Raw genomic sequence first — 21,534 nt, 5'->3', positions numbered from 1 at the left:
GTGGTGTGAGAATTGGAATATTGAGTGATGAAGACAGTGTGTGTTCCAGTTTATGTGAGATTTTCACTTATTTCATGGCCAAGTCTTGGATCTTTGGGTGCCGGCTTTATAAGAGGATGTGCTCACAGATGCTGCTCCTTCTGCTGTAGTTGTGAAAGTGACCTAGCAATGTATGGCTTAGGCGGTTGAGCACTGACTTGACAAGGTAAAGCAGCTGTTGCCAAAATGAGCTTTTTGGACTACAACTCCCATCAGCCTCAGCCGGCACATGCTGCTTGAGGCTGATGGGAGTTGTAGTCCAAAAACAGCTGGAGTTGGCAAAGGCTGGTGTAAATCTGCAGGCACCTGCAGGATGGTCTAAATTGCTTGAACACATGATGCATTTTTTGAAATGTGGAAAATGTTATTCTCCCCTTGCTTTTCTCTTAGTGGCAAACCAGCTTTTAACCCTCCTCCCACCAGCAGTAGTTAACCATAGGTGTAGAAGTGTTTGAGTGGCTACTTAAGAGGTAGGGAACCTGTGGCACTCCAAATGTTGCCGGACTACAACTCCCAACATTCCTGCCCTTGGGCATGCTGGCTGTGGCTTGTGGGAGTTGGAGTCCAATAATAGCTGGTGGGTTGAGGCTACAGTTTCCCCATCCGTGATTTACTGGATTGTGCTTGTGACATCATTAATAACAACACACAGTTCCTTCCCCTCCCACTTCACTTGTTTGATAAAGGTCACCGTGCTACTTACTCATTTTAATCCATAAACGTTTGTTGCAACCCTTTCATTTTTGGGTAGTTATATTTCATTTTATTAACCCCTACAGCGATGCCCTGCCATTTCGAAGATTGCCTTCTTGTTTATTAATATATATTTTTTAAAAATAAAAATCCCTTGGTCAAATGGGCACACCCCATTTCCAGCACTTAGGCTGCACACATCTCTCCTTTGCATGCACACTCTCTCTCACAAACACTTCACAGAAGCAAGCAGGCTTTCTCTCTTGCTGCAATGCTTCTGTGGCATCCTACAGGGAAGACTCTGCTGCTGCAGGATTGGGTCTAGCACTACTATAGAGCAAAGGAGGAGACCCATTATCCTGAGATTTTTAAATTTTTTTTTAAAAAGAAAGGCTTGTATTTGCATGCACTATTAAGAAGCAGTGCCCAGAAATAAGAGGCTGGAAAATGTGCCTTAAGCTGGGCACATCACTGCAAATGCAAGAGCATCTCTCCTTACATGTTCTAGAGCAGGTGTGGGGAGCCTACCCGCCTCTCAAATGTTGCTGCCTACAACTCCCGTCATCCCTGGCTATTGGCAATCCTCGATGGGTGATGGGAGTTGCAGTTCAACAATAACCAACAGGCCAAAGGTTCCTCACCTCTGTTTGGTATGATTGCAAGCTCCCTGGGGCAGGGACCTGCCCTTTGGTGCCCCTGCAAACCACCTTCCACATGGATGGCAATTATATCACAAATACCCTGAAGGTATATGTGCATCCTGGCATAACATGCTGATATTGGGACCAAGTTCTAGTGAGCCATCTCTCAAATTAAGCTCTGACAACAGAGAGGGTGTTTCTGCCAGGAGAATAATTACTGTTTTCTCCATGTGAGAGGAGGAAGCAGAGCATGGAAACAATGGGACGTGTTTGTGTTCAGTATTCGTAATATTTCAACTTCAACTAATGGGATTGTGGTTCATTTTAGAAAGTGAGGTTTGCGGGGCTTCTGTTGAGGCAGAGCTCAGTTCCAGGATGCGGAACGTAACCCAGGAGAGTGGCCTTCAGCATGCACAGAGTGTGCTTCCCGTAAGTGCTTCCTGTCACTCCACCTCAAGCATCCACTGGGAGAGCTGATAGGTCAGAAATGGTGACTTCCAGCCAAGCTCAAGTGCTGGTGCCTCTCGTTCTAGAAATTTAACACCTGGAATTTATCCAATGGCTCCAAATGTTGCTAGCTCACCGATGTCCAGGATACAATTCATGGCAAACAAAACAGTAATGGCAAAGAGGGCACCCAGATGTATAGGTAGGCGTGTTATTTATAACTGATGCAACTTTACAATCTCATCACCTTATGTTCAATTCCTTTGAAAAAAATATATACAGATGAATCATAATGCAGTCATCATTCCATCACCAGCAGTACCACTGAATGAAATTCAGCAGGCGATGAAATACCCCAGGGTAAACGGTGAGCACTCCAGATTCCTTTAATTGGTGGAAGGTTTGTTTGTTTTTTTCATTTTCCCATGGCAAAATTTCCAGCTTTTGCTTTTACTTTTTATTCTCCCCCCCCCCCCCCGTTAATTATAGGGAACCAAACTGGAATAAAAACGGGGACGCCATCAACTGCAAGTCAGGATATTCTGACCGGGTGGCCTGTTACTGGGAGTTCCGATTCAATGGTAAGTACAGGTCTTTGCAAGCTATGAATTGTATCCAGTGGAGTCCCTAAGACCGTTGGATGTCGCCTCGCATGCCTCCTTCAGGCAACTCCTGCAGCCAAGCTGGTGCCAAATGTATTGCTCTGCATTCCTTTGGACCACATCAGCGAGGCCGAGAGGGAGTTATACAGGCAAAGTCAATTCAAATCTAGTTTTGTTCGAATCCTCCTTCCTGCTTCCTACAAGGGGCAACACTGAGACTGAGGAGGAGGAAGCTGACAGCCACTTACTGGCAGATAGATGGAGGCTGGCTAAGGTTGACATTACAGGTGCTTGCCTGACTTGCCTGCCCCTAATTTCTGCCACAAAGAGGACTTATGAAAAATCAGATGTACATTTTATCATGCTCATCTGATAGTAATGTATGTGACTATATCCTGCTTTGCGGGACCCTAATCACCATCAAAGCCAGTCGAAGCTTTACTTAAGTATACCAAGTGCAGCTTCAGAGTGTAGTTAATAAATAATAATAATAAAAAGTAAAGGGACCCCTGACCGTTAGGTCCATTCGCGGACAACTGGCCGAAGGAGCCGGCGTACAGCTTCTGGGTCATGTGGCCAGCATGACAGAGCTGCTTCTGGTGAACCAGAGCAGTGCACGGAAACGCCGTTTACCTTCCCGCTGGAGTGGTACCGATTTATCTACTTGCACTTCGTGCTTTCGAACTGCTAGGTTGGCAGGAGCAGGGGCCAAACAATGGGAGCTCACCCCGTCACGGGGATTCAAACCGCCGACCTTCTGATCGGCAAGCCCTAGGCTCTGTGATTTAACCCACAGCGCCATCCGCACCTAATAATAATAATAATAATAATAATAATAAAATAATCTTCCAGCGAAACCCTAACATGATGGCAGTAATGGAATTGAAGTGCTCTATGAATGCCATGTATTATGTGTTTTGTTACTGAATCCATCTCCTAAGGAGATAAAAGGTGGCAGCAGGCACGGAAGCAATGCACACTGCTACAGCCAGCCACCATTGACAAGGGCTGATAAGGGGATCATGTGCCTGCATAAGTTCCAGCCTTTGCATAATCAGCACCATTCCCCATTGAATACATCTCTCCAATGTGTGAGAAGTTTAGGGAAAGGGGTTGGCAGGAACTGGGATCAGGGGTCATGGCCTGCTCTCTCTTCTTCCGTGCAATCTTAATGGAATAGAACATATCCTAAAAACCCTGTGGATAGCTCAGTGGGCGGAGCATGAGACTCTTAATCTCAGGGTTGTGGGTTCGAGCCCCATGTTGGGTAAAAGATTCCGGCATTGCAGGGACTTGGACTACATGACCCTTGTGGTCCCTTCCAACCCTACAGTTCTATGATTCTATGACTGAACAACAGGGCCTTAGTGGCAGGAGAAAAAAGACACCCAATTAAAAATTGAGCAAGTTTGAAGACTCTTTCAGATCTATTTAAAAAATCTGTAAATTTGCCTTTTCTGTCCTGTTTGGAGTTCTGCTGAACATCTGTGGATATTTATTTATAAGCGAACCTGTACGCTGAATGGCATTTTCCATCTCATTTGTTTCAGGGGTTGCAAATCATGGAAAAGGTGACTCAAGATCTTCCTGACCTCAACTGACTGTGCAGGTATGGCCATGCCTAAACTGGAGCCAGATGCATGTTTCTTTGACTCAGTTACCAACTCCTGGAGAAGCAAGGTCCAAACATGGAAGAAACCCCATAAAATGTTTTGCAGTATTCATTCAAAAAGAGCATATATGGTACCTGGGAGAGAGGGGGGTGTTTAGTCCAGGAAAAAGAAATCTTACAATAACAGTACCAGTAGATACTGGTGGTACCAGCAGATTTCAAGAGACAGTAAAGAATTTGCCTTTTTAAAATTTGCTCCAGAGATTTGTGTGTGCTGTGATGCACACACTGATTTCTTCTGTGCATGGGTTTTATTAATTTCATTAGCAGGAGGGGAGCACATTCACATCCATTTAGAAATGCTCACACCAATTACATGAAATGAATGGGAATAGCCCTTGCAGGTGGAGAAGCCTTACTGCATGTCTAGAAAATACATTGATACTGGGGGACAGGGATGGAATTGTGAATTCATTCTGGTTTAAACTTGTTGATAAAATACTTGTCCACACAAGAAGCTCTTTCGGTGTTTTTGAGGGTATTTGCACATTACTATCTACTCTGCTTCCAATGTGCTTCCACTGCTAGTTAGCCACAATCCATCTGTGTCCTGTAGTTTCTTGAGAAATGCTCCCCTTTGATGCATCTCCCCCCCCCCCAAGAAAAAACCCCTGGCCTCCATCCTATGTGAAAACACAAGCTGAGGTCAAGCGGATGTGTATACAGTTCAGACAGCCTTTTGTACATGCACTGATGACAGCTTTCTGAAAAGGAGTTGGTAGGGAGTGTTGCTGGTGTGGGAAAACAAATCAGGTCATGCACATCAAGTGAAAGCACCCTCACCCACTCTCTGGGGGATAAACAACAAACACATTTAAGAGGCCATAGATTGTTCAATCAGCCAAAGGCTTGGTTACAGAGAAATGTTTTCCCTTGCCCATAGCAGTTCCTACAAGAGATCATATGTATTTTTTGGTTCCAGAACCAGATGTTCTAAACCAGGGGTGGGGAATATGTGACCCTGCAGCTGCTGCTGGATATGAATCAAATTATTCCTGCCCATTGGCCATGTTGGCTGGGGCTCTCCAGAATCACAGGTTCCTCAACCCTGTTCAAAACCTTTAGCGCGGCACTTTTTGTTATGTTCTTATGAATCATCGGTGTAAATTTATGGATTAAGAAACAGAAGCTGGGCTGAAAAAAGCAGCTTGAGGAGGGGAAAAGGGTTTCAGCTTCAGCTTCCTCCAAGCTACTATTATTTAGAGCAGAAACATAATCTTTGGTAGCTTTTCTTTTTAAGGAGAATGATGCAGTAGTAGCTACTTCCTTTAAATATTAATAGAAGATGTTTCCAGGAATTATTTCTGAAACATAAAAGGAAGCATATTTCACTGCTTTACTGTAATGTAAATCATGGTAGTGCAGCCTTATAGTTAATCCTCTACCCAGTAGCCATTTGTGACAAGGAATGGCACATTTAGTGAACATGCAGAGGCTGAATGGAGGACCCCATCACTCCTCCACACCCAGTATAGAAACCAAATGGGCTGTTGCTGGAGGAGGGAGTCAGTCCACAAGCTAACTGATTTTTTGCAGGCTATGAACTTTTGTGGCCTTAGTGATATGCCTATATGAATGTATTTTAACTTGTAATTCAAGCATTGGCATAAATTCTACAGGGCTTTATAGATGATAAACCTTTTCTATGCATAATTCAGACTGCTGGTTTAAAAAGACAACACTGTCCCTGGAGCCTGTTGCATGATCTATTCCTAGCAACACATTCACCGTGTCTCAATTTAAACTGAAGCACCAAGTAACCCTGGAAACATAAATAGGAATTTATCAGAACAGCACTGCCAAAGTAGTATTATGGTAACTTTTTATTTCAGTTTCCCTAGTTCTTCTAGCTAGACAGGCATTACCAACTTTCCCCACCAGCATTTAACAGCATCTGCTCTGTTTTCAACATTTGGGCTTGAAGTGCTATTGCTTGTGGATCCAAAACAGCACCACCCATACCCAAAAGAGAAGCATCACCTGGTTTGGACAAACTCCAAGGTTTTCAGAAGTACAACTAATCTTTAGGGGGAAAACTTTGGCTTGCAAGTGTGGGTGGGACAGAAAAACTGCCCAGTGAGGACTCAGCATGCTCTGGGCCACAGAATGCTGTCTTGACAGTTGGGAGGAGGGAAAATGGAAACCCGGGGATGAGAACAAAATAGCCGAGTCCTGCGAAGTAATCACTCCATACTGCAACGTTTTGTTTTAGGTCTCTCTTCTAAATTCCTTATTCTCTGCACACCCAATAATGAAACAATGGGAAAGAGAGGCAGACATGATGCCAGAGTATAGCCAACTTTGTTTTTTAATTAGAGTATATATACTTCCAAACTGGATACACTAGAAATTGGCAATGCAACGTAAGATGCAAAGAAATATACCAGTTACTGTCAAAATGACCCTGTACAGCCTTATAATGCAAAAAGCTTTATACAATACAAATTTCCATTAATGTACACAAACCTTGACTGTGATATTTGAATATGATACAGCAAGTTAGAAAGGTCGGAGAGGGGAAGCGAGAAAAGTGCTGAGAATGTAAGCAAATTACTAGATGGAAAACAAGAAACCAGCCTATCTTAAAGAATGCATAGTGAGAAAAGCAGATACAAAGTGAGCATGTTGGTAGAAATGTGAAGTCTTTTAACAAGCAAAGGATATCTGTAGGGAGCATTCCTTTCTTTAGCTTCAAACAGCAAACCAATTATTGTATATGCAAGGGCTTTGATAAATACTGTATTTTTTTCCTTAAAAAAATAAAAACACTTCCTGATGCATCTCTCTCTCTCTTATTTGGAAATCATGTATAATTAACTTTCCAGAAATAATTCAGTGTTTCAAAGTGCTAAATAAAGCTGCCCAATTACATTAAGCATCACTATGACAGACAAATACAAAAAGGAAATGGTTAAACCCAAGGCATTCAGTTGCTTAGAGCATTGTAATACTTTCATTCCTTGAAATTCCTATGTTATATTGCACCATTTGGTTTACAGAAAATATTCCTTTAACATTCCTATGCTTGTGTTCCAGCTGACAAACTGCTTGGTCTCTCTCCCACTACCCTGCCTTTTAAAAAAAGACTCATTACTTGACAGTTTGGACAAATCTGACCAGAACCGTATTGGGTATATTTAGTTAGTTAACTGCAGCAACTGCTTATAGGGGGAGAAGTTCCTTGATTTCCACCAAAAAGATATTCATTTATCCCATTCTTAATTACACATTATTGACTAGCAAGTAAGTCCTGCTTCAGCATCACAGCTTCTCTTAAAATTCCTAGCAGAGGAAATAATGGAGCCCATTCAATCCAGTGGCAGGACTGCAGTTAAATAAATGGTTACATCAGACATGGATAGTCTCCAAGCCTACAAAAAATTGCTCAGAATGATGGGAAATCAAACCATTTTGTGTGTGTTTGCCAACCTGATTTCTAAGATTTGCATGGTGCTGGTGGTGTACCTTGTACCACCTACCAAGTGACAGCATGACAGCGACTAGCAAAAGTCACCAACACATCTTAGGATGGAATGCCACAATTCATGACACTGTACTGACCTTATCTGAAAACATTTGTTTGTCAAAAAAACAAAGGATGAATCCCAAAGAGTAGTTTTAGCAGAGTTAAGTGCAATAAACAGGGCTCAACATGTGTTAGGAACAACTAATATAGTGACTTACTTTACCATAGTAGCTGAATTAGGGGAGGCCACATGCTCTTTAAACTCATGTGCAGACTCTCATTATTTTGATTGTAGTTACAGTATTATAGCTTGCTAATATTTAGGTTCCTTTCCTCTTTGTCATCCAAGGTAAACAGTTTCTGGTCTTTGAACACGTACACAGATCTGGACTTATTCTCACGTACATGTTCAGTGGAGGAAACTGTATGTGATAATGATACGTAATAAATGTCAGTGCATGGGCAAGAGAAAAGTTAAATCTTGGGAAAAGTTAACAATTGACTTCGATTGTGTATTAGGAATGCAACATCTGCTTCTTACTGCAATAAAGTGCAATATTTATGTCATTTTAATGACCACAAAGTAAGAGCTTTAAGAAAATATAAAGTTAGCTTCCTAGAAGAGTATACTTAAGTAGGCATTAACAAAATAATACAAAGGAATACAAATAACATGAAGGGTAATGTTCATAGGGACACAAAATCTGAAAATATAGCTGAACAGTTGGGGATATAGAACAGAATAATATGATTAAAAAGCACCATTCTTATGTTGAAAAGACTCCGCCATTAACTTTTCAAATATACAATCTGATAATTCTTCAGTCGACAAAAGTTTTTTTTAAACTTCTACGCTTTTTCTTTTCTTACCTTTTTTTTTGCAAGTGAGAAACATACTAGTGCAAGACTCAAGCACTGTGCAAAACCTGCCTTTATTTAGTCTGAGCATTTATACCCAGAATATAGCAAACCCTTCCTTTTAAAAATCCCTATTCCTGGATTTAATCTCTGTAGAATGTACACTCTTGTCTTTGCAAACCAAGGTAATCACTGCATTAATACAAACTGAGAATGTGTATGTTTGATCTATGATCAAAAGGGCTTCTTGGTATGAGATACTTTTTTTATTGACCTTACATCAGTTTTGAATGGTGCATGTGTGTTTAAATCACATCTCTTCCCAGCGAACGAGACAGAAACATGATGGGGAAATGATCAGATTCCTGACTCCAGTTATTTCACAAAGAAAAGCAGTGATTTAAATGCAATACATGTGCCCCATTTAAAACTGATACTTGGATAGCTGTACTCAAATACAAAACTTATTGTAAGAAGTGGCCCTGAGTTACAGAAGAATCTGACCTTGTGCGTGTATGAATTGCACTTACTGTTTACAGGTCTGTCTGCACCAGGAATGGGAATCTTAGGCTCTCCAGAGGTTGCTGGACTACAACTCCCATCATCCCTGGCCATGTTTGCTGGAGGGCAATGGGAGACGAGTCTAGCAACAGATGGAGGGTTGCAGATTCCACCACCCTGATCTGCACCAAGTGTCTGTTCACTCATGTGTGTTCAAGGCCACTTCATACATTATCTCTACGAAGGAAAAAAAACCTCATCTCTGTGGTGGAATATGCATGTTGACTGTAACATTTCAAGGGTGGTAGGAGTGCTTTGCAGGGGGCAGGGAAGAGGCAGCCTGTATGCACAGTTTCTACCCAGTCCATGTACACCGAGTAAAACCATATTACATGTCCAACACTACAGTGCCCATGCATTTGCCTACACAGATATTATTACTGCCAGCTGGGGGAAATGTACCATGTAAAACAGCCTTAACCTTGCAGAGCTAGAAGCAATTCCTGCTCCTCTAGTTCATCCTTGAATTCTCAGATCTGAGGCCAAAGCAAGCACTATAGTATACTAAGCAAATCCCAAGTAGTGCTGACTGGCATGCCAGTTCTTCTCAAACCTAGCATTGCTGTATCCACATTCCAGTAACTGTAAAATAAAGCTAGGCAGGCAAGGTGGTGAGACTGGAGAACTGCAATAATCATCACGAGAGGAGGGGGCTGCAGCTCAGTGGTAGAGCACATGCGTTGCATGTATAAATGTCCCAGGTTCAATCTTCAGCATCTCCAGTTAAATAATCCCAGAGAGCAGGTGGGCTGGGGAGGACCCCTGCCTGAGACCCCGGAGAACGGCTGCCTGTCAGAGTGGATGTTACTGGGCTAGGTGGAGCACTGATCCGACTCAGTATATAAGGCAGCTTCATGTGTTCATATTAAATAAGCCAGTACAAAAGGATGTGCAAAAGCAATGTCATGGCACACTGACTCTCCCTTCAGACACACTCACACTCACCATCTCAAAAGGAAAATGCATCAATATGTAACCTTAAGCAAGTGCTGATTGCCTTTAAGGACGCTCTTGTTCAGCTTAAACAAGACAAAATAGTTTCTTAGATAAGAGTACTGGGAACATGCCTCTGAAGGTATGCGGGAGGTCACTTCTCTGAAGAGTTTTAATAAAGCAGCCTTCATGTCAATGCATTTAAGGAGACACACAGAGCCATTTTTTCCCTATACCTTACTACTAATGATCTATAGTACAAATGTTCAGCCAGCCATACCTCTTGGGTGTATGGTTTGCAGCAATGCATATACCTGTTGGGTGTCTGTTGGGGGGTGGGGGTGGGTGGGCGGAGAGTATTTTTTTTTGGTACAGTACTTGGCTGCCCTCAGACAGTTTCTGCCCTTTCTGTTAGTCCAAGGTAGGCAAGGAAGGAGTGCTTCGGCGAAGTGTCGTCCGGCCGTACAGTCTGTGGCCTGGGCGCATGGAATGTGATCTCAAAGTGGTTCTTGGGGAAAAACATGGTTAAGGGAATGAGGTGGGCAAATTCCGAGTTCCGGTACTTGTCAAAGCACAGGGAAGTGCCGTTGATGGCCAAGGCCTTAAGTGCCAGGTTTGGCTCTGCCCCGCCGCCGTGAGCAGCCGACATGGCCACCGTCTGCAGCGCCTGGGAGGCAGACATCACCGAGAGAGGCGACAAGAGGCTCCGGGGGCTGTTGGCAGCTAGGAGAGGGCCGGCTTCCTTGGAGGTTGCCCCTTGGCCCTTCTTCTCCTCTTCGGAGCAGTCCCCGTTTTGGTGCTTCTTCACATGGCGGCTGAAGACAAAAGGGTGGGTGGTCTTGAAGAGGCACTCTTCGCAGCTGAAAGTCTGGCGGGGAGCGTGCTTGAGCTTCTTGTGCAGGTTGAGATTGTCTTTGCGTTTGCAGCTGTAGCTGCACTGGTCACAGTGGAAAGGGCGCTCCCCGGTGTGTACGCGCACATGCTCTATCAGCTTGTTGGCTGTCTTGGAAAGGTAGCCACACTGGTCACACTTGTAATGGTTGCCAAGGCGATGCTCCCGGATGTGCATTTCCAGCTCCAGCTGATTGGCTTTCACTGCCTGGCAGATCCGGCACTTGTATTCCATTTTGTAGTGGGTCTTCAAATGGCATTCCATCGCTGCGGGGCGGTTGGTGGAGTAAATGCAGAATGGGCACCTGCCGGGGGGGAGGGGGAAACCAAGAACAACCGCCAAAGAAATATTGAAGCACAGGGTCTGGGCAATCATTCTTCCAAACATTTGCCATTCCACACATTCATGACATTCAATTTCCCCCAAAACTATGACTGCAGAGAAAACAGGAAGCTGTCGCTGGCCACTTCACCCCGTTGTGCGGCCTGGCTAGTCCTTGGCTGTTTAAGACATGAAATGTCAAGCTACTGCTATAACGTAAGCTGACATGCAAACGCAGATGTCTTTAAGGTGAAACATTTTGGGCTCAGGGTTTTTTTTTGGGGGGGGGGTATTTTAGGTTAAAGAAATAGGTACCCAGATTGTGAGTGACCCTCTGCTATAATGTCACAATGAGCAGTTTAAAATTGGAAATTCAAATATAAAATGTGACTTGATGGTTTAAAAAACCAAAACCAATACAATGTGAGAAGCAGCCTTCAGGATTTCACACTCAAAGGAGTGTTTCATTATTTGAACTTATTTCCACCCTTACAGAGAAACAATAGCTGGCTTATGTTCAGTGTATCAAACCAAGCCAGAATTATTCAGCTGGTAAACTAAACTACAATAATGCTTCAACTGTCTAGCTAATGTTAAAATATTCTCACTAATCTTGGGTGTGCTTCATATGCACTGTTTTGAGGACCCCCAAGGAGAAGATTACAGGCACTTTGCTCCTCTCCAGACATTCATATGTTGGTGCAGGATGGTAGTTAAGCCAAAGTTTGGCTTAGCATGTCATCCAAACCACAAACCAGGGTTAAATTCTCTCTCTAACCATGATCTGTAGTCAAGGTTTGTCTCTGGCTTACTGTGATGTGAGAACTAGACTACAGAATCCACAAGGCCCCCTGACACTCTCCAATTTCAGCCAAATCATGGAACCTCTGTAGACCTCTGGAAACAGTACCTTAGAGGGTTGCTACAGCAGGAGAGACAGGCCATCTCTACTCCCGCCCCTGAATTTCAGCTCCATGTAACAATGGGCAAAATTCAACCAGCAGTAAACAAATTTACATCAAAAAACACGTTAGTACATTCGTTTTGGTTAATTCTCTGCCACTGAAAATATTGAAGCTTCAAAGTGTCTGATATTTGCTGTATCTATTTTCAGTGATTCAGTTTCAAACTCTGGACTAAATGGTCTGATGGAGGCCGCCCCCCCTTAGATGTCAATGTCTATTGCTTTACTTTTGCAGCCCAACAATGGAGGTAGAACACTGATGGAGTAGCTAGTAGCTTTTGAGAGAGAGCCTTATCCTCCAGGAATTTGTCTGACCCTGTTTTCAAGCCATCCAAGTTGCTGGCCATCACTGATTCTTGTGGGAGCAAATTCCATAGTTTAACTATATGCTGTGTAAAAAAAAAAAAAAGTACCGTATTTTTCGCCCTATAGGACGCACTTTTCCCCCTCCAAAAACGAAGGGGAAATGTGTGTGCGTCCTATGGGGCGAATGCAGGCTTTCGCTAAAGCCTGGAGAGCGAGGGGGGTCAGTACGCACTGACCCCTCTCGCTCTCCAGGCTTCAGGAAGCTCTCCGCTAGCCGTGGGAGACGCAGCTCTCCCACAGCTAGCGGAGAGCTTGCCTGCACCCAGAAGCTTGGGGTACGCTGAGCTCAGCACGCCCCAAGCTTAGGGCTTCGCACAGCGCTCCGCTAGCCGTGGGAGAGTCGTGCGACTTTGTGCAGCTCTCCCACGGCTTGCGGATAGCAGCCTGTTCTGGGGGCTGGGGAATTTTTTTTCTTTATTTCCCCCCCAAAAAACTAGGTGTGTCCTATGGGCCGATGCGTCCTATGGGGCGAAAAATACGGTACTTTCTTTTGCCTATGCTGAATCTTTGGCTTTGTTGAATGTCAATGAGTTCTAGTGTTGTAAGAGGAGAAAAACTGTATCCTGTCCTTTATAGATGGGTTTTGTTGAGTAGTGAATGTGATTTTTAAACTTCCCTGGCTCTGTTTCTCCAGGCAGAAATGGATCCTGTTCAGATTTGTTGCTCTCCCCCCTCCCGTTACTATCCCCACAATATTTGAGGTACTTAACACAGTAAAGGTTTGTGTACTTGCTTTCCTTACTTGAGCCCACCGGTGGGGACAGTGTGGCATTTCTTGTGCTCCAGTAACTGCTCAGGAGTCTTCATGAACTTGTGGCACACATCACATTCAAACATCCGTGTAATCAGGTGGATTTGCAAATGGCGCTCAAACATGTTTTTTGTTTTGCAGACAAAGTTACAGAAAACACATTCAAAACCTGCAAGAGGAAATCACAGACACTATTACCTAAGTCGCACACCAAAGCCTTGCGCAAGTGGAGGGACTGACTTTGCATCCATTTCACCAACTCCTTACCTTTTTCTGATTTTTCTTCCGTGTTCAGTAAGGTCTGACTACCAGGCACTACGGAAATAACTAGCAGGTTGTTTGAAGCCTTGGGCTTGGGGCTGGTCTCTGCATCTTCTTTGCTGTTGGCAGAATCGCTAAGTGCTGACAGGGAAGAAGACGAAGGGCTGTTTGAGTCGCTTGGAGTCTTCCTCTCTTCACCTACGGAGAAAACCAACCAACAGAACCCAAAGCATTAGCTTGCTTATTAGTATTAGGGTTATATAAAATGTATGCCCCAGATGCAGGCAGAGATCCATGTGCTACAGCAACTGTTCTTGCATATCTGCATGCACCTCTCCACCCACATGCTGTGGTGCTCATTCTGCCCACCTGATCTGGCCAGTTGCATCAGTTGTTTCACATGGGAATGAACATGTAGAGCAACCAAGTTTTGTGCAACTATCTGCCCATGGCTGGAGCAGAGCATCAGACTTTTAGCCAGGTTCTCTGTTGCTGTAGATGCAGGATTCTTAATAGGAGGTTGAGCTCCCAAGGGCTTCTTGCAATAAGAGGTTTGCCTTCCCTCCTTGAGGCTGGAACTATGGAACTATGGACGCTACAGCAATTTGCTGACAGAATGCTCTGTTCTTAGGTTGACCCTCGTGTGGCTGGTGGATAGATGCTTCTGAATATGGGCAGAAGCTGGGGCAAGATGACCTGTAGATGACCTGCCAGCTTTGTAATTCTAGTCCACCCAGTGTCACCTTCCTGTAGACGTGTCTTGGAAGCAATGCAGTTATCTATCAGAGCCTTCTTTGTCCTACTTGCACTGAATTAGATTTAATGGAGCTCTCTTAGGACAGGCATGATCTCCCCATTCTTCAATTGATTAGAAGAGACAGAGAGACACACTGAAAGATAGCTCAGTATGTAGCAGGGGACTCTTAATCTCAGGGTTGTGGGTTCAAGCCCCATACTGGACAAAGATTCCTGCATTAAAGAGTTTCAGACTAGATGACCCTTGTCCCTTCCAACTCTACAATTCTATGACTAGAGTGAAGCTTCTCCTTGGATTCCAGCCTTTCTGGGATCCCCCTTGTACTTCCTCCTGCAGCAGCATATCATTCATTCATTTTCATTCATTTCCCACCTTTCCTGCAAGGAGCTTGAGGTGGAGTACAAAGTTCTTCCCCGTCCCATTTTCTAATAACTCTGTGAGACAGGTTTCGGTTGATGGACAATGACTGGCCCAATGTCACCCCATGAGCTTTACAACTGAGTGGCGATTCAAACTCTGGTCTCCCAGGTCTTAGTCCAACACCCAAACTACTCCACCACAATGGCTCAAATAGTTGCGGAGAATGGAAACCAGCACTGGTCTAGTGTTAACAAAACACCTGCAACTCATCCCTATTTCCATTGATGAGAAACTGTGAAGTCACTGAAGTCATTTCTACCCACGGATATAAGGTCACTTCCTCACACTTGCAAAAGGTAAGAGGGAGGATGCCTACATTATACTATACAAAGCATTTGCAAAGGAAGGTCACACGTCGATAGTATGAAGAGGTGTTAGTGAGTCCTTGCCTTCTCTTATCTAATGGAAGCAATTAACACTCACAAACTCTTCACACAGCAGCCTCAGATTTTTAAGGTTCACTCTAAACAGAATGATAAACTATGCAGTTTTAACACATGATACAGATTAATCTTAAAAACAGTTTGGTCTTAATCATGCACTTGAAGTTTCTGTCAGTGGAATTTTGCAGACCACTGTATGCAACCAAGAGGGCCTCAGCCAACATTTCGGTGGAGAAGTTGGGAAGGAGAGAGATGGCCGTAGGAGACAAGCCCAGATCTGGGGTGATCACCTGCATGCTTGGTGGCGACATGAGCCTTCATATCTGACTCCTCCATGGTAACAAAGTCACAGGCTGTGCAGCAAATAGAAAACATCCACTGTTCTTTATCCACATGAAGCGACATATGACTGACAAACTGGACATTCATCTCGGTTTCAAATCCACACACATGACAGCTGGAGGCAGGAGAGAGTTAGAAAGATTAAGGAGTGTGCATTTACAGAAATGCTTTGTGACAGATACACATCACTTTTCTTCATTCAACCTGACCAATTCCTGTTTTTACTAACTTTGTCTTCTTCTCGCTGTTTAAATAGCACTGGGATATTCTTTTGTCTGCTGAACTGTTTCTGAACTGACAGCCATGCCAAGATGATTAAGGGCAGGCACAAGGCAACAATCCCAAACATGCTATAATGATGCTAAATAATCATAAAGTTAATTAAAAACTACAGGTTCCAGATGCTGCACATCACCTAGCTATTTCCTTTGGGCAATAAGATGTGCTGCAGCCTTGCCAAGATGTTTAGTCAGGCTGCTACGTGGACAAATGGAGAGCTTGCTGCAGACTTCGCAAGCAGCTCCCAAGCTTTGGAAACAGTCCCATGTGAGGTTGGGATCTTGCACAGAAATGCCGGGCAAATTCAACAGAAGCAAGCCAAAATGGGCTCAGGGAGCACTCTGCAGACACCAGCGCTACCAAGAGGTATTTTGCAATCAGCTTCTAGCCCTGCTGGTATTGGCAACCAATAAACAAGGTTTAGGGGCTTGGTTTGGCCTTCAAACTCCTAAGCGGCCCAGGACCAGATTCTGTTGCTTAGTATGAGGCCCTCCTTCCTTTCTGACCCAGTCTTGTTGGGACAAGACAAGCGAAAATGATTTTTCAGTCCTGATGCTCAGATTATGGAATGACCACTCCAAAGAGGCGCACCACTGCCCTATTTGAGTAATACACCAAAACTGGTTTTATTCCCCGGTGGGTGTTTTTTGTTTAAAAGGAAATACCTTTTTAATTTATCTATTTTACTGCTAGTGCTGTTTTCAGTTTTATTGCATTTTAGATGGTTTTTAAACTGTATTATTTATTTCAAATTGTTCTAAACTGTCTTGCATTGGCTTTTGCTTAGAAACGCAGGATAATACACTTCTGTATATATACATACTATAGCTGATGGTCTTTACATGATCTCGCAAGTTTTACACAAGTCAAAACACTGAAAACTACATCTCTCCAGTCGGATTTGCAAACATTGATTTCCAAGCCTTGGCTGGCAAGTCACCTAACGCCCAGTCTGCACAATCAGCTTGGGGGTAGCTATTTGCAAAAGCAATGACACTCCATGACCAACATTTGGGCTATACAGACTCACCACTCCCAGCATACCATGGCATGCTGTCAGGGCAGTTTACAGTGGTGTGATTTATATGGGAGATATGCATGGCAAGCAGTTACATAGGAATGACCCATGCAATGGGTGTTGTTTGGATTCCAAGTGGTCACTGTGCTGTTGCTTGCTTGAACTGGGTAAGCACAGCACACTCTGTAGGCAGCATACTCTGGCTTTTGGCATCGGTCAGTGTACCAAGGGCCACTGGGAAGTTGCTCCCCCAGGAAGAACATCACAACAAGGGGAAGACCAACCTGAACCCATCCACTGGCCAAAGGAGGAGTAGCTGCAGGAAGCTTACTTCCTCCCTCTGCCAGAAGGAACACTTGCAAAAAACTCTGAACTAAGAACTAGTGCATGTGTTTGCTTCCCCCCTCCTCTCTCTTCATCCCTTTTCCTTTTGTGTCATGTCTTTAAGTTGTGAACCTGAGAGTAGGGAGCACCTCATTAGTGACAGACAGATAGCCCAGGGGCAACTGCTTATGTGACTACTGTGGCAGGTTACAACAAATGGCAATATTGCCACTTGCTGCATCCTGGTTCATCCCATATTTCAAAGGGCTTTCAGAAAATGGAAAGCTGTGACTCAACAAGTAGATATTATATGGATGCCTGACTAAGTCCACCTATTCAGGTGGCAGGAGGAGGGCACATTCTCTGCTAGACCAAAGTCCACAAGTGATAGGTTATTTGGCTAAGCATTCCAGGATATTAGTGGGAAGGTGGAGTGGATGTGTGGGGTATACAAAATGGATTCAGAAGCAGGCTGGGAAATGCTGGAAGTTGGCCATAGAATCTCTGGATTCAGATTGTGAGCTGAGAGTAATTCAAGAGTTACACATTACTTCTGCCCTTGAGGTGCTTATAACTACCACATCTGCCTGCAAAATCCCCACCGCCCTCACTCTGGGCCACTGCTGAGGTTAAATGCAGGCAAGCCAAATGCACCTGCCAGGTTCTCCCTCAGAAGCAAACCCGACTGAGCTTGTTCTTTTGGTTTTCCTAGACAGAGAGAGGCAGAAAAGGCAGCTGGCGCCGGAGTCTCTGGGCTTGGCTTTCTCCCGGGTCCTCACCTGTAGTAATAAGGGTGCTTCTTTCCATCACTGCCTTCGGAAGTGACAGCGCTGACAATGTCCTCAGTGTCTGTACTCACCAGCTTCACGGAATGGACAGTCAGGTGCTGGTTCAGGTTAGCACGGCACTTAGCAGCATATGGGCACAAATGGCATTTGTATTTTCTCTCTTCTGGAAAGAAACATTAAAAGACTTTGAGGGGGAGCTTCACTTGCACACAAACACATCTCACATTTGTATCCCCACCATGGAGCTGAGGCAACGGCATGGGAATCGCCAGCATTTCCTCAGAGTGGCTTCCACCCACACAGAGGCACCCTGGCAAAAGGGGGGAACATCCTCTATCTGTCTTCAACAGCATCAGAGGCATGTTGCTAACAAAAACAATAAAAACAACAACAAAGGACATGGTCTATCTCTGTATGGGTGTGTGACTCTGCGTGGTCTGGATTGCCACAGAGAAAATCAGCCTCGTGAACATGCAAAGTGACTAATACAGAATTTATGTCCCACATTAAATTAAGAAAAACACCATCTTCATCCATCAGAATAATCCTATCCAACATTAGGCATGATCTAGCAAAAGTTAAAACACTTTTGAGCCTCACTGTTTCAGTGGGAGAGTTAAGCACTTGCTTAGATATCTCCCACAGAAATAGGTAGGGTTTAAAAGCTCTTAACTTTTTTAAAAAGGCCCTTAACTTAGTGTGGGTCATGTCCCTTGTTTAAAAGTATAAAAAGTTCAGAAAGCTCTTGGCATTATATCAACAGCTACTATATTCATGGGATATGTTCAGACTAAGTATTGTATAAAAATGAGAAGAGATGAAAAGCTACCTTTTATCATATCAAGTAGTTCAATTATGTCCCTCTGGGCATGAAAGCATGCAACTGTGACACATTAAACTAAATATTTAGCCCAGCAAGAGGTACCATTTCACCCATCACAAGTTTCTCCAAGCACCTTGCTGTTTTTAAAAAAACACCCCAGCAAGACAATCTAAAAGAGGCTATAATTTGCAATGGTAGTTCAGGTATCTCTGAGAACAGCCCGCAGGAAGTACAATACGGTTTTGAGTGCCTGAAATACATTTTGCGTTTGATCACCAGTTCACTTGTGATGGCCAGCAAATTCTCAAGTAGGAAATATTTGGGTGAAAGCTCAGTGTAATTCTTTTGCAATGAAATCTGAAGATATGGCTGCAGCAACTCTCAAGGTGAAGACAAACATGGGGGGTAGGGAGGGGATAGACAGTGCACATAGCATCCTAGTGAGCCTGGCTGTGCAATAGAAATGATAGGCATTCACACCTGCAGAATGAAGGCTAGTTCAACTGACCAGATTGCCCCTACCTGTTGCTTCAGCTGGGCTGTCTCCCTTATTAATAACCACACACACACATATATATTTATAAATATATAAATATAAATTTTAGATATATATATATATGAAATGCAAAACTTTTCTGGGAATTGAGGGGCAGAAGTTTCTTGGTGACATCATGAAGTGCCAGCTAATCAGTGCTGCACAAAGCCAGCTCCCTGTGCTCAGCCACGTTCAGTAGGTTAGAAATGAATATGAATCTTCTTTGGTGATCACTCGTAGCCAAGTAAGATTGTCTTCTATGAACATTAACAGTGAGTCCATAAGTGACTGTGGAGGCCAATTCTGGATCTACATGTCCTTCCACAGTGGGGACATAGGTTTCTGGGTGGGAGCGGATCATGGTGAGGGTTTGCCAAACATGCCTTCCTCTTAGCACATTTCTCCCTTTTGTCCTGAGTTTGAGAGTCTTCAAAGTCCACGACACCTTTGGTAAAGGCTGTTCTCCAACTGGAGCGCTCGCAGGCCAGTGTTTTCCAATTGTCGGTTTTTATCCTACATTTTTTTCGATTTGCCTTGAGAGAGTCTCTAAACCTCTTTTGTTGACCACCAGCATTACGCTTTCCATTTTTAAGTTCGGAATAGAGTAGTTGATAATCAGGCATCCGCACAACATGACCAGTCCAAGAAGTTGATGTTGAAGAATCATTGCTTCAGCACTGGTGATCTTTGCTTCTTCCAGTACACTGGTGGTGCAGCAGAGTTGTTGTTTTTTCCTTGTTGGTGCAAGCTTTTCGTAAGCTTCTGCGAAGATATTTAGAATGGTTTGGAGGTCATCCTTTGAATGTGCCCACACTACATTGTCATCAGCATACTGAAGCTCTATGATGGAAGTTATGGTGACCTTACTCTTTGCTTTCAGCCAACTCAGATTAAAGAGATTTCCATCTGATCAATATATGAGTTCTACCCCAGTGGGGACTTTCCCTTCGACAATGTGTAGGATCATGGCAATGAAAATAATAAATAGAGTTGGGGCGATAACACAACCCTCTTTAACACCTGATCCCACTGTTAATGGTTCACTTTGAGAGCCATTGTTAACTGCAATTGTTGCTGCCATGTTATCATGGAGGAGTCGAAGGATGTTAACAAATTTATCTGGGCAGCCGATTTTTAGAAGGACAGTCCACAGGGCATTACGATTTACACTGTCAAAGGCCTTAGGTCAATAAACAGGGTTGGTTTTGCTCTCCGCATTTTTCTTGAAGCTGTGAAGCAGTGAAAATCATGTCCACCGTCACCCTCGGAGGTCGAAAACCATTTTGGGATTCAGGAAGGGTAGCTTCGGATATGGTTTAGGAGATGGTTTGCTAAAATCCTTGCAAAACTTTTGCCGGCTGCAGCTAATAAAGAGATGCCTTGATAGGCATCTCTTGATCCACAATCCATTCTGTCACCTTTTTTAAAAAAAAAGGTTGATAATTTTAGCATCCCTAAAGTCTGCTGGGATCTCCTCCCCCCCCCCCCATTTTTTTGATGAGCTTGTGAAGTTGTTGTGTAAGTTCAATTCCACCCACTTTGAAGACTTCAGCAGGTATCCCATCAGGTCCGCTGGCTTTGTTGTTTTTCATTTGGTTAATAGCTGTACACAACTCTCCCAGATTAGGAGATACTGCTAGTTCATCTCTTAATTTGTTTTTATGGAATTTGTGAGAGGACCTCTGCAGCTACGGAGTTGTGGTTAAGGAGATGCTGGTAATGTTCTTTCCAGTGCAATGCAATAGCTTCTTTATCTTTTAGAAGTGTAGTACTGTCTGTTGAGTGTAGGAGGCATATGCCATGATTTATTGGCCCACAGATGGTCTTTGTGGCTTTAAAGAAACTCTGTGCATCATGAGTGTTGGCTAAGTGCTGGATCTCTTGAGCTTCTTTTAATTCACCAGGTGTTGTTTAGTTCTCTGGTTCTTCACTGAACCTCAGCCTTAGCGTTGGCATAGAGTTTTTTCTTAGTTTTTTTCCTAGCTCTTTGCTAGATCTGAAAGGCCTTCCATTTCTTGTCAATAATGCCTTCAATCTCACTATCGTTCTCATCAAACCAGTCCTGGTGTATCTTGGTTTGGTACCCAGTAGTTTGTTCACAGGCCTCAATAAGGGATGTTTTTAGCTTGGTACAGTGTTCCTTGATGTTATCAGGGAACTCCAAAAGCAGATGGTCCTTAAGAGTCGTTTGGAAGCAATCCCACTTAATAGGATCTTGAAGGGCTTGAGTGTTCATTTTGCGCCTTGGTTTCCTTCCTTGAAGCCTGCGTTGAGGTATAATCTTGATAGCCATTTGGAACGTATGAATATAGTGAGGCGGGCTTTCAGACAGGCTGCACAGCTCTCTCTATACGTTATATCTGTTATCTTAATAATATTAAAACTTCCATTTCTATCT

At 43.7% G+C, this 21,534-nt stretch overlaps 2 protein-coding genes across 5 annotated transcripts in view; one reads left to right on the top strand and one right to left on the bottom strand.

Annotated features, from left to right (window-relative positions):
* The window catches only part of LOC308485867 (uncharacterized protein C4orf51 homolog), a 34,877-nt gene that overhangs the window by 8,634 nt on the left and 4,709 nt on the right, over positions 1-21,534 (top strand). The window contains exons 4-7 of one of the 4 annotated variants that reach the window (XM_081022105.1): positions 2,103-2,187; positions 2,310-2,401; positions 3,973-4,031; positions 17,703-18,176. In XM_081022105.1, the coding sequence (XP_080878231.1) occupies positions 2,103-2,187; positions 2,310-2,401; positions 3,973-4,023 (228 nt within the window). In that variant the 3' untranslated portion in view covers positions 4,024-4,031; positions 17,703-18,176. Of the gene's footprint in view, positions 1-2,102; positions 2,188-2,309; positions 2,402-3,972; positions 4,155-5,016; positions 6,875-17,702; positions 18,177-21,534 lie in introns of those variants that run through there. The other 3 variants (XM_081022104.1, XM_081022106.1, XM_081022103.1) reach the window with 3 other exon arrangements.
* Positions 6,385-21,534, bottom strand: part of ZNF827 (zinc finger protein 827) — a 128,990-nt gene continuing 113,840 nt past the window's right edge. Inside the window, 5 exon segments of the mRNA XM_081021862.1 lie at positions 6,385-11,108; positions 13,198-13,375; positions 13,474-13,665; positions 15,318-15,484; positions 17,770-17,941. Of these exon segments, the coding sequence (XP_080877988.1) occupies positions 10,301-11,108; positions 13,198-13,375; positions 13,474-13,665; positions 15,318-15,484; positions 17,770-17,941 (1,517 nt within the window). The 3' untranslated portion in view covers positions 6,385-10,300.

This window comes from Podarcis pityusensis, assembly GCF_964106645.2.
Source record: "Podarcis pityusensis genome assembly, chromosome: 9".
Taxonomy (NCBI): domain Eukaryota; kingdom Metazoa; phylum Chordata; class Lepidosauria; order Squamata; family Lacertidae; genus Podarcis; species Podarcis pityusensis.
Note: the sequence above shows the minus strand (reverse complement) of the source record. Positions and strands in the feature narration are given on the sequence as shown.